Source organism: Rhinichthys klamathensis, unplaced genomic scaffold (genome assembly GCF_029890125.1).
Source record: "Rhinichthys klamathensis goyatoka isolate OS25496 unplaced genomic scaffold, OSU_Roscu_1.1 h1tg000733l_1, whole genome shotgun sequence".
Classification (NCBI taxonomy): domain Eukaryota; kingdom Metazoa; phylum Chordata; class Actinopteri; order Cypriniformes; family Leuciscidae; genus Rhinichthys; species Rhinichthys klamathensis.
This window is the reverse complement of record NW_026607146.1, coordinates 459,690-473,132: the sequence shown is the minus strand read 5'-3', so window position 1 is coordinate 473,132 and position 13,443 is coordinate 459,690. Positions and strand designations below refer to the sequence as shown.

At 37.9% G+C, this 13,443-nt stretch overlaps 1 protein-coding gene across 2 annotated transcripts in view; it reads left to right on the top strand.

The window, feature by feature from the left end:
• The window catches only part of cacna1ia (calcium voltage-gated channel subunit alpha1 Ia), a 164,514-nt gene that overhangs the window by 29,667 nt on the left and 121,404 nt on the right, over positions 1-13,443 (top strand). For both annotated transcript variants that reach the window (XM_056242614.1, XM_056242613.1), the window contains exons 3-5: positions 1,489-1,586; positions 5,546-5,705; positions 12,644-12,986. In XM_056242614.1, the coding sequence (XP_056098589.1) occupies positions 1,489-1,586; positions 5,546-5,705; positions 12,644-12,986 (601 nt within the window). The remainder of the gene's footprint in view (positions 1-1,488; positions 1,587-5,545; positions 5,706-12,643; positions 12,987-13,443) is intronic.

Below are 13,443 nucleotides of genomic sequence, written 5' to 3'. Positions count from 1 at the left end.
TAATGTCTGGTTCTGTCTGGGAAAAGAAACCCTCTGGCCTCTATTTTCAAACACAGTCCCACAGGGCCGTTTGATGCAGAGAGCAGTGAGTAACTATTTCAAACAGAGCTGCTCTCACTGAGACGAGAGAGATGAACCCCCACCACTTCAGTCCCTGACATAGTACACATGGTCAGATCAAGATGAACAGTGTTGTGCTTTGGGTTGGGTTGCATTAGAACGACCTGTTGTCCTCCTGTGTGTGTGTGTGTGTGTGTGTGTGTGTGTGTGTGTGTGTGTGTGTGTGTGTGTGTGTGTGTGTGTGTGTGTGTGTGTGTGTGTGTGTGTGTGTGTGTGTGTGTGTGTGTGAAAGAGAGAGAGTCAGGGTGATGAATGGAGGTGTCTGTTTAGTGTGTAGGGCTAGGGCTTGTCTGTAATATGAAACTGCTGCTCACCAACAGTGGATGTTACCTGGTGCTGAGGATGGAAGACTAAATTCCATTCAAATGTTTGATGTTAGGGGTCAGCAAGATTTGTTTTAAATGTTTTTGAAAGAAGTCTCTTGTGCTCACCAAGGCTGCATTTATTTGATCAAAAATACAGTAAAACAGTAATATTGTGAAAAAATCCATTTCAAAATAACCGTTTTCTACTAAATATATTCTATAGAAAATGAAAAAGAACTGCATTTATTTGAAATAGAAATCTTTTGTAACATTTATATTATAAACTAAAGCTTTTTACTGTCCCTTTTGATCAATATAATATGTCCTTACTGAATAAAAGTATTAATTTATTTATTTAAAAAAAGAAAATCTTACTGGCCCTAAAGTTTTATAAATGAAGTGTTTGGATTTATAGTATATGCAATACATAATAAATGCCTGATTAAAATATTGACACTGATCAATGTGAACACCTCTGTACAGACCGTCAGATTCTCTTTGCATCATTCTCAAACCGTGAAGATTTTTCCACTCAAATTGTTATGCGGATTACATATTTTTTTAATGAAAAACAAACAAATAAATCCTTAAAAAAAATAAGATGGTTACCAAAATAGATGGTTCAAAACCCATCTAAAACCATTACGCTAGACCAGTCTGACCAGCTTGATGCTCTGCTAAAACCTTTGGCTAGTTGAATTTTTTAAACAGTGCAGTTAGAGAGAGATTAGAAATGGACATGTAAAAATAATTAGAATGTTTTTGGTATAATAATATAATATAATAATAACTAACACTAAAATAAAATGCTACAAAAGTATAGACTATGGCCCCTTGTAAGTAATGAAAAGGGTGGCAGAAGCCAGTGTTAAGTCCAGATAAGGGTAGGGTTCCACATTTTCATGGTCTTCTTGGTCTTGTCATGAACTTGAACATTTGGACTCAGTCTCGACCTTCCTCTGGTCTTGGTTTTTAATGAGCTGGTCTCAACTACAACACTGGCAGAAACAACACTCAGTTTGTTTACACTGACAGTAATTTTCTGTATGTTTGAATTTCTCAGGATGGTGGAATACTCCCTTGATCTCCAGAACATCAACTTCTCCGCCATCAGAACAGTGCGTGTACTCAGACCTCTCAAAGCCATCAACAGAGTACCCAGTGAGTAAACAAGACATACACTTTCCACAAAAAATCTGTGATCTGCAAACCTCAGGTGTTACTCATGCTCCGATTCATTGTGTGTCATTTTTTCTGGTGTTAATGCCAAGCCTCAAAATCACCCTCATGTGTCAGCTTCAAACCCTGTCCCATCAAAGCCATGGTAGCGTGCATTGTGTAGCTCTGTGTTTGGCGTGCAGGTCTTCCAGAGCAGCAAAGCTGGAATTAATCAAACAGGATTTCAGAGCTATTGCTTCTCTGCCACCACCATTAGAAGAGCCAGATTAATCCCTCCTGTAGAAAAACAGTTGTCCTTGAACAAACGCCATAATTCATATTCCTCTGCTTCACGTTCACACCCATCCAAAACTTGTGGCCTTTCTTTGAGCTTCCATAAGAAGCCCAGGATATTTCAATATTTCGGTGCCTAACCGAAATACTAAATTCTAAATACTAAATTCTAAATACTAACTCAGGGTGTCCGCGGGGTTTTAAAAAGTAGTAAATCAAATTAATAAAAATCAAGGCCATTAAAAGGTAGGCTATTAATCGCCATTTTACGAGCTATTCATTTTTTTGAAATATTTTTTTGCAAACTACGGGATAAACGGTTGTCTTTCAAATTCCCTCTGCACGCAATAGGATAGCGGGGATGATTGACAGATGCGTGAGGCCCATCATTAAAAAGATACTGAAAATCGACAGCAATAAAGAATCACGCTCGATCCCCTTCCACTCCCGCGGCCTGCCGTCTGGCTGATTTAAGCGAGGAGAGTACAGTAGTCACGGTACTTTTGACTCCTGATGGAAAACGGGCTGGGGTGGATGTGGAAAGTTGAAATATTGTATCGAGTTAACTTAATCTGGATTCCATCATCACACGGGAGTGATCGCATGGATTATTGTGAAATACTCCGTCATTCATTCATGGTTATTCACATAAGAGGAAGACATCATTCAGCCATGCAAATGACAAAATTCTCAAGTAATGCTGAACAATAAATCTAAATAAAATTGAAATCGCTATGGCTTAGTGATTATGAAAGTGCTGTGATTTGTGGATGACTGATAAGCGCAAGTCCGGAGAAACAGGCATTTATTTATTCATTCTCAGTGTTGAGAAACGTAGCCTGCATGTGTTACATTATTGTGTTAATAATAACTAAAGTAACCAATTATGTTACATATTTATTTTGTATGAAAACTAGCGCGTACGTTACTTATGGATTAAAAAGTACCGTTGTGTCAGTGCTGTGCGAGCTCTCTCTCAAAAACACAGGCCGCGCACACAGAGAGAAGATAATTGTAAAATGAAAATTGACGGGCTAATTTTAAACTTTGTTCTTGCTTGTGTTTTTTCTGTCAAAATGTCAGGAAGCATTTTGTATTATCCATCCGTGTTTTTAAAATTCGTTAAATGACGGACGCGTTAACACAGCCCTCATTATGTCGGTTTCGTCTAACTTATAGGCTACTAACTTGATATTCTTTTTAGAATAAGTGATTCGTTTTGCTATTATTGGTCCTGTGACAGGACTCCTGTCTATTCATTGTCAACTGTTTTCTATAAATACGTTTGTATTTGCTCACGTTTTCCGCTAATGCATGTCCTGTTTAAAATGTGCTCAAATGCAAAGACAGCACGTCACAAATAAAAGCCCTTCTCCCTGTGGGATTTAGTATCATATTTGGATATTGGAATAATGCATTAAGTAGCCAATTTAAAATAAATCACATGTACACATAATGTTTTTGTTTTTTTGTTTTTACTGTTTTCTATGGGTTTCTTAATTTTAGAGTAGTTGACCAGCACACATTATATGCAATGCAATATTAATCATGAATAAAAGATGGTGTTGAGCAGTATTGAAACTTTTGGACTTTCACTGTATATTGCAGTGACATGTTGGATTTGGGTCGAATTAAAAAAAACTTTAGAAGTTTTACCTCCAGGATTTCTGTATTATACCCTGTACCTGAATTAGCTGGCATTTGATTTTTCTGCTCGAAGCGAGTGTTCAAGGGAGGGTTTCAGGAAATGTTTGTAGAATGTAGGTCTTTGTGTGCCTGTAAATAAAAACAGATTTCAAAGACACACACGAGCACAGTGCATAAACACCGTTACACACTCTCCCTCATGCATGTTGGCATGCAGAATCGAATTAACATCCAAACATCCACTTATCTGTTCATGTAGCATGTCAAATTGTAGCAAGGTTTTATGCAAGGCTTTGTAAAGGGATAGTTCATTAAACATTAACATTCAGTTATCATTTACTCATCCTCATGTCGTTCCAAACCTGTAAACCCTCCCTTTTCTGGGAATGTGCAAATGGATATTTAGCTAAATGTTTGCAATATCATGGTTCCTGTAGATACCAAGAACCTGGAAATTTCAGGGAATTCTACAAATCCAATGCCAAGAAAAGTCATGGAAATTTGTAAAATGATTATATATGTTCAAAAGTCTGAGGTCTGTAAGATTTTTTTAACACCTTTATTCAGGAAATGCAGTATAATTGATCAATAAAGACATTATTTTAACGTTAATGATTTAAAAGATTCCTATTTCAAATACATGCTTTTATTTTGATTGTTCTATTCATCAAAGAATCCTGAATTAAAACATATCACAGTTTCCACAAAAATATTAAGCAGTACAACCAATTTCAACATGATAAGAAATGAAATATATTCAAATAGAAAAGTTATTCTAAATTATACTTCTTTTTCACAATATTACTATTTTTTGCTGTATTTTTGATCAAATAAAAGCTGCCTTGATGAGCAGAAGAGACTAAAAACTAATTACCGACCCCAAACTTTTGAACATTAGTGTACAATTTCATATTTGAATTATATGAAAAAAATCTTTAAAATCTTATGCAAATATTTCATTGCCCAAAAAGGGCTCTTTATGAGTTAATAAAAATCATCATCAGGTAAACACAAATGACCAGAAAAGTCTTTGAAATTCATTGGTCTAAAGTTTTGGGAACCCTGATAAATTATCTCTCTGGAAGGCTGTCCATGTATTTAAAAAAAAAAGAAGAAAAAAAACTGTCAAATTTTGAATAAATTATGTAAATGATGGCAGAATTTGGATTTTTGGGGAACTTTCTCTTTAACATTGACGAGAGAGAACGACAGAGAAAGAGAGGTTGACTATTTCTTCATTGATAAAGGCAATAATCTGTTGTGATATTTAGAAAAAAGAACATCCCACTTGGAAACTAAGCTCTCATTTGATTGACCTTTGCGCCACAAGTTTTTAATTTATCCTCTCTCCTGTTTTTTAACTGTGATTTGCCTTTTCTGTGAGCAGCCAAAGACACAATTCTGCTTTCAGTCCAGAGGTCCAGATATTCACTGCTTCACCTGTCCACATTGACGTGTATAACATGTTTGTGTTTCCACACACGACACAGTGTGTTAATGTGTTCCATCAGTGTTGTTAGTCCCCTGTTGTGTTTCCCCCAACCCCACACACTGTGGTAATCACATGCTGCTGTTCTCCAATCAGAACGGACACACACCCTTCATTCAATCCCAAGCAGTGCTTCACTAACACACATGAGCACACCCTCACTCACACAAACGATCCCACTGTTGCAGAAGCAAATACAAAAATGTTTATGATGATAAACTCTTAAGAGTCACAACTGGGTGGACGGTCATAGTAACACAAATTTTTATATGCAAATAAAATGAAGCATAAATGACTGGATGATGTAAAAATAACCTAGGAATGGCAATGTCATTAACTTCCGCAATGTGACAAATTAATGCACAATCAGTGAAAATACATTGATTTTATGACATTTTTGCTAAGTAATATTATAAGGTTGTGTCAGAGGCAGGAAATGTTATCACATTTTATGAAAGGATACGAATAGAATAATGAATATCTTAGGGTTGTTATTCTTTCTTATCATAATATTTTTTCTGTGTTTGTGTAGGTATGCGTATCCTGGTGAACCTGCTGCTGGACACTCTACCCATGCTGGGAAATGTGCTTCTGCTCTGTTTCTTTGTCTTCTTCATTTTTGGCATCATTGGCGTGCAGCTGTGGGCTGGACTATTAAGAAATCGCTGTTACCCAGAGGAGAACTTCACCCTGTGAGTACCAAAAGAGGAGGGCAGGTGGGCTTAAGGAAGTGAGAGAGAAGAGAGAGAGAGAGAGGACTGAATATACCGTTTCAATGGTGATTTAATTGCGAAAATAGGCACAGAATCCAAACTGTGGGTTTATTTGGATGACAGTTTAGGTTTACAAGGATAAAGAGATTGAATTTAGGAGGCCGGATCTTGCATTTCAGAGTGCCTGATCACGCCATCATTGGATTGGACTTGTATTTCAAATGTCCTTTCTCTCTAAGAAGGGATACTTGATGTGATCAACAGATAGTTTGGGATCACGTGGACATTGGGGGCCAATAAAAAATTATTCATTCCATTCCATATAGGCCTATACGTTTTTAAGATGTAAACTAGTCTTTCTCACTTGTATCCTTGTTTTTAATCTTTCCACTCATCTTTTTGTTTTTACTGTCTACCTGCCACTAAAAATGCAAATGTGGTTCCACCCAGTCGATGGCTCCAGTTGATTAAAACTCAGATTGGCGTCCATATTCATGAGTGGGGGTCTGCCTGAGGTTACCGTGCCAACCGTGGTCTGCCTGCATCTCGCTGATGTGTGATTGGATTTGAAAGGACTCACAGTGCATGGCAGTGTGCGAGACACCCTGTGCGTTTGTTTGTACGCGTGTGTGTGGGATAAAGAAGTGCATGTCTGAGTTTTAAACGTCAGCTGAGGTATGATTGTCGTTTATTGTCTTGCAGCAAGTATATTTACGGGCTGGCACTACACTCAAAGGATGATGAAGTGTTTTGAAAGGAGAGTCTATCATAGTCTCTTGAGGGAACGCCTGATTTTCTTCTGCTTTGTAAAGTCTCTTACAGTCTTTTTAAAATGTACATTCTCCTTCCCTTTTGATGGGGGAAGAATTACTTTAAAGAATTTTTTTTATGGGGTTTTAAAAGAACATATAGCCTACTACACTGTTTTAGTTTAACGTATTATCAGTGGTGGATAAAGTACCTGAAATCCACACTTGAGTAAAAGTATAGATATCTTGCCAGAAAATGACTTTGGTAGAAGTTGAAGTCACTGTTTAGAATATTACTTGAGTACAAATTTTAAAGTATGAGATATTTATTTTACTTAAGTATGAAAAGTATTTTTTGATATTAAACATACTTAAGCATTGAAAGTAAAAGTACAAGTAAATGCAATATACAAAAGGAGCAAAACATCTTATTAAAAATGGTTCTATACACAGTTTGACCAGCCAGATTGTTTTCATTTTTAACTCTGTTTATTCCATTTAATTTTCTTTTAATTAAAAAAATGGCAAAATGTTTATTATAAGTTTTAAGTAAATAAAAAAATTCAGTTTCAAATTTGAAAATTAACTCTTTCATTTGAATGTGGAGACCTTAATGTGTTTCTTGGGGTCGGATGGTGAGTTTTAAAACGTCAATATTTCTGTATCTTTGAGTAAGCATAAGAGGCACTTCATCAGGTACGAAGACTCTTTCGTTCCAAGTCTTCCAACATAAGAAAACATTTCTCGCAAATATGGCCATGGGTGTTAACTTTCATCAATTGTTGTTTGTCACCAAAGTAGCAGGTGTCGCCGCTAGAGGTCGACCGACAGTGGATTTTACTGATAACGATAACTAGGTTATTACTTCATTACATTACACCACTGCGTATTATATAAGGAATGCTTTTGCAGACGTTTACTGCAAATGTTAGATAACAAGAACAAGAACTTTTTTTATTTGGCTTCAAACATTACGTAACCATAACAATGTAACTATACCAACAGTTAGCTGCTGTTCATTTCCGGATGATTTCCGATTATCAAAACTTACATACCATAATGTATTACTTCAAAGTTTTACATATAAGTATATGTAATCAATATAATAAATTTCAGCCATTTAGCCAACTTTAGACATTTTGCTCCTTTTAAATAGTTGCTGCTTTAAAGTCTCAATGAAACAGAAGTAGAGACAGATCCTCCATATTGAAGTGCATCCGAGTGTAACATTTAATTGAAAAAGAAACGCTGTAAGACGGGAACTTGGTTCTATTATTAATTGATTTTGACGTGGGCATTGCACTCAAAAATAAATGCGAGCTTGCTTTTGTTTTGTGATGTGGTGAGGTACAGTATAAGCGGATGGATAATTCTGACATTCGTCACCAAAAGGAAGTGTCATTTGCATCAGGAAGATCTGAGTTATAATATTTGGATTAAAAATGAATAGCCAAAAAAATAATACATGCATGGACGAATCATTTGCTGAACTCATAATACGATACTTATGACGATATTTTAAGCCAAAATAAAGAGAGGTTTTTTATTTTTACTATTTTATTATTATTATTATAAAAATAATGTATTATTATCAGGACCCACAAAAAAAATCCCACATTGCATTATAAATATTGTCGTTTAATGTAGCAATGTCACTGAAACTCTGTAAACTTGAATTTTTTCCTCACGCAGTCCTCACGTTTTCAATGCAGTCGTTTGTTGGATCTAGACAAGCCGCATACGCACAGACTCTCCCGGTGCTCACTATGTCCCGCCTCACCCGCTATTAATGCACTATAAAAATAAGAATAAACAATCTAAAATGCTCTGAATAACCATACTACTAAAGCTGAATGTGATATGGTTATTTTAATGATGTTTGCGCTTACACTTTGAGAAGTGCCGTTCCAGCGCGTGCGCTTCAGATGATCAATGTAATCAATCACAGTTCTAATCGCTTGAAACTAAAGCATGTAAAAATGACTATTCCCAAACTATATTGTTAGTTCATACAAAAATTTGAATTCTGCATTTATTCACTCTCATGTTGTTTTCACACGTCACGCAAGCATTTGAATGTCCGTGTTTACTACAGTAGCCTATGCATGTTCATACTGTATAAAGCCATCACGTCTCTTCAGAAGACTTGGATTTGGATTAGAACACTCGATTGTTTTTGTTTTTTTTGCGATGCCTTTATGACATTTTTGGAATCTTTTAAGTTTTAGATGAATGGACTTTAAATGAAGGGACAGAAGTCTCTCGGGTTTCATAAAACATATCTTTATTTTGGAAGTTAAACGAAAATCTTATAGGTTTGAAACGACATGAGGGTAAGTACATGATGACAGAATTTACATTTTTGGGTGAATTATACCTAATTAAACTGTAAGCTGAGCCTTGGATAAAACTATATTGCAAATCACATCGTTTACATCAACGATATACATATCATTACATTTTTATATCTCGATGTAACAGTGTATCGTTACACCCCTAGAAAATAGAGTTTTAATTTCATGCCGACTTTAAGACCATCAATGTTAACTGAGCTAGAGGCACCAAACATACAGTTTAGATTCTGATCTCCAGGGCTCGATTTATACTGCATTCCTTAAAGATACAATATGCAGGATTTTTCGCCACCTGGGGTCGCTAACCTCTTACAATAACAAAGGTCTATATTAATGACGTATTTTCCGCATTAAGCGGAATTATGGATCTTGTCGTCAAGCTGATGGATCTTTTATGGATGAGTGAATACAGTGATGTTTTAAACATGACTGTGGTGTGAAGCAGGGCGCGATTGCTAGAGGTATACCAGCGCCACACGCAACGCGAGTCCCGCGGATATAAAGGAATAAGGACATTTTATTCTACCGAACTACACGCAAGTGCTGAATTATTACTCACACAGGCCAGTTTATTAGACGAATTAAACTTGAGGTAACGCAGCGCTGTTTCACTTGCTCTAATAGTTACACTATCACACTAAACGGCATTTGTGGGTGGAATGTTGTTAGTTAGGTTGTTTGTTGGCTGTATGAGACTAAGCTAGATTAACATTAGAGAATAACATACAGATCATATTCTAACCTTTCATCATGTTGAACTACATAACATTGATTAGTTTTATGTACATTTGCTCACCTGTCTAATAAAGTAACATGCAACACTCGCGTCTCTGTCAAGTCAAAGTTAGTTGCGGACGTGGAGCTCTCGGCATCTCGAAAGATGTTGATCTTTGTTTTTAGTCCTCTTTTTGTCTCAAAGTCTGCTTGCCATGGTCCATAATGTTTGAACAAAACAACAGCAGTGTGAGCGTCCTTCCAGGCATAACCGGCATAACCCAGTTGTCAACGTCTGTCGCCATGGTTACTATTGCAGTACGAGGTCAAACCTGGCGGAAACCGGGGGTAACGCGGATATGACGCCATTGACTGGCGACTCCCTCACCCCTGCTCACACGCCCCGTTTCCTTGGTTAAAATCGCAATTTTCTCACGATTTACAAATAGTTGGAAACATTTGGGATATTGTAAGTAACCAACTAAACAAAATATATAACATTGGCCTAGTGGTTTTTGGATATTTTACTGCAAAAATCCTGCATATTGTACCTTTAACACCCACCCACCTGCGGCGACCCACAAACAGCTTGTCAGTCATTGGTCAATTATCGCCATGTGTGAGAGCAGTCTCATTGGCAGTGGAATGGCATTTTGTGCCACAGTGGGGTGTTAGCGGTGTGCCACGCTGGGCTGTGCGTCTTAGTGCGCTGCCATGCTGTGCCCGAGCACTGGCACTGGCACAAACATCATTCACACTCCAGCACTCCTTGCAGAGCCCTGACAGATCTATGACAGACCTACTGATTCTCTGTCTTTCTCTCCCAACCCCTCCGGTTGTCGCCATACCACTGAGCTCTTTAAGTAAAGCAGTGCCGCGCAGTCCGGCTTGACTGTCCTCCTGAAAATGGAGACTGACGTTTATAGGAGAGATCTCAGTGTGTGCCGTACAAAGCCAATGGGGGAATTCATTGGTCTGTATGATGTTTGATTCATTGGCTCAATTTGCCACATCACAGGCATTGATTAGTTTTGTGAGTTGGAAATGTGCACACGCATATCCTCGCACAAGTGTCACCACGGTGGTCTACCTAGACAAATGGCTTTTTCTGGTGTAGCCTGATATACCATTGCTCATTACTGGTATCGAATGGTTCCGATCTTTTGGCTGCCGTGTTGTTGAAGGGCAAAGGAAAAATGTCCTCCATGACAGCAGAAACATTCTTGGGTTTTATCGAGCTGCGAGTCAGCGGAGGAGTCCTCCGTCCAAATGGGGAGAATTACACCCTGGGGATGATGAACCAATCCTTTCTTGGCATCCAATGACTGTCATGGGAGGTGTGTGTGTGTGTGTGTGTGTGCATGCATTTAGATTAACGGTCTAGACCGCAAAGCAATAGAGGCATTGATTGGTCAGTGTGACTGTGGCTTGCATGTGCTATGCTTATCTGTACTGTGCCGAAAAATGCATTGCATGTTGCTGCAAATACATGGATATGTGTGAGAGAAACAGAGAAAGAGGATAAAAACGAGCGAGCGAGCGAGAGGAGGAAAGGGAGGGTAAATAGTCATTGTGACCCTGTTATATGAATGAGAGGGTGAGTGGCTGATGGAAACAGCTATTTCTGGGCAGTAAAACACTGTGATTAAGGGGCTGGCTGCCCTCAATGGGTCACTCCCAGAGAAATGGGCTTCTCACACGTGTACACTACACAAGCTCAGTTGCTCTGTTATAGAGTGAGTCCATACTGCATACTGCTCAGATCTCTCCGGGTCTACCTAGAGAGCTTTCAGCTATCCTTAAAAAAAACACTTAAATTTTTCTTAGGCCAACAAGTGGCAACTCACTAGATGAGATCTATAGATGGACAATGATTCTAGTTCTACCAATGCAAAATAAATAAGAAAAAAAAAACATATACTGTATATAGAAATTAGTTTTCTTATTGGTTTTTCTCCCCCTTGTTTTAAGCACAAACCTTACAAAAATTTGTTAGAAAATAAGAAAAATAAACAAAAAATTGTGTGTAATCAATCTATCTATCTATCGATTGATCTATCTATCTGTCTGTTTGTCTTTCGTTCTGTCCTTGTTTTGTTCTGTCTGTCTGTCTCTCTATCTGTCCATATATGTGAGACAACGTGTGTGTGTGTGTGTGTGTGTGTGTGTGTGTGTGTGTGTGTGTGTGTGTGTGTGTGTGTGTGTGTGTGTGTGTGTGTGTGTGTGTGTGTGTGTGTGTGTGTGTGTGTGTGTGTGTGTGTGTGTGTGTGTGTGTGTGTGTCTGCATGCATTAGGGATGTGCGCAACAACTAATTTCATTAACGTTTAAACAGAAATTTTGCAATCGACTAGTCTAACCCTGCCCTCCGGAGTCAGTCTGTAAATGCGATCCATATGAAATAGACTATTTAATCTATGAACAGTCAAATCCCATACTGAATGTCGCTAAAAACAGGTCAGATACATGCAATTTTGATATAGCAACTGTTCAAGTGTCAAGTAAGTTTCATTCATGCTGTTTCTCCTTTAATCTGATGATATAAAATGTCATACCATATTGTCCCTCATAACCGGTAATATAACAAGCCAATAAGTCAGCTTCATTTTTATACTAGTTTGACATGACATAGAAAAAAACCCAGAGAAGTTTTGTGTAGGCTTTCAAAATAATCCTTCACCTTGCTCATCTTCCGAGTGGACATTTCTCTAAACCACCGCGAGTGAAAACCAACGCATGCAAAATCTGCAATGCAAAATCTGAGATTGTTTTCCGCTGTAAAATATACTTATTTCAAAATAATATATTAATTTTAAGATGTAACATTTACATGCCGGTAATTTAAACGTAGCCTTTGTAAAAATATAAAGCAAAACATTAAATGTGCAAAAAAAAGTGAACGACTAGTATTCCCAAGTCGACTAGCAGCAGCAGTATTGTTTAATCGACTAGTCGGCTAGTCTCGTACATCCCTAGTTTGCATATGTATATATGTATGTTTATATTAATTATTTATATACATATTTAATGCATTTTCATTTTGTGCAGTTTTTAACACTGTATTTCCAAAAACCTTGACTTCTCCTCTCGTCTTGTCCTCAGCACATCTGGCATCACCCTCCCCGCCCCATATTATCGGCCTGAGGAGGATGACGAGCGGCCCTTCATCTGCTCTCTTGCTCAGGATAATGGCATCATGTCCTGCAACGATGTGCCCGCTCGGAGAGAGGGCGGACGGGAGTGCTGTCTAGATAAAGAGGACGCGCTGCACCGTCAGGCCCTGGGTCTGAGTGCGGAGCCGTTGGTCAATGGCAGTGCCTCTGCAGTGGGACTCTGTGTGAACTGGAACCAGTACTACACCCGCTGTCATACAGGACACACCAACCCACATAAAGGAGCGATTAGTTTTGACAACATAGGTTACGCATGGATCGTCATATTTCAGGTATGAGACGGAGCCAAATGCCATTTGTTTAAATTCTGGGTGATCCTATCATAAATCAGCAGCACTAAATATAAGTGTAAATGTGATCCAATGCATGTTCAGATGAAGTCAGAACTGCATGTGTAGTGTGTTGCAAATGCTAATCTATCCTGATGCGTTTGGACAAAAGAGAAAGACCACCTTCACATTTGTCAATCATCCACTGTTCTAAAACAAAGGTTTAGGAAAATAACTTGTATTCTCTTATATCCTTCTTTTTTGCATTTCATGAGAATTGAACAAAATGGCATAAGATATTAAGTGTGATTAAGACTAATCTAACAAAAGATTACACTCTTAACACTTCTAACTCTTATATGCATATACATTATATAGATAGATTCTTCCCTCGAAATCCGATCACAAATAGTAGACGCATCTTCATCGTGAACAGCAGTTTGTCTCAACTAACGACAGG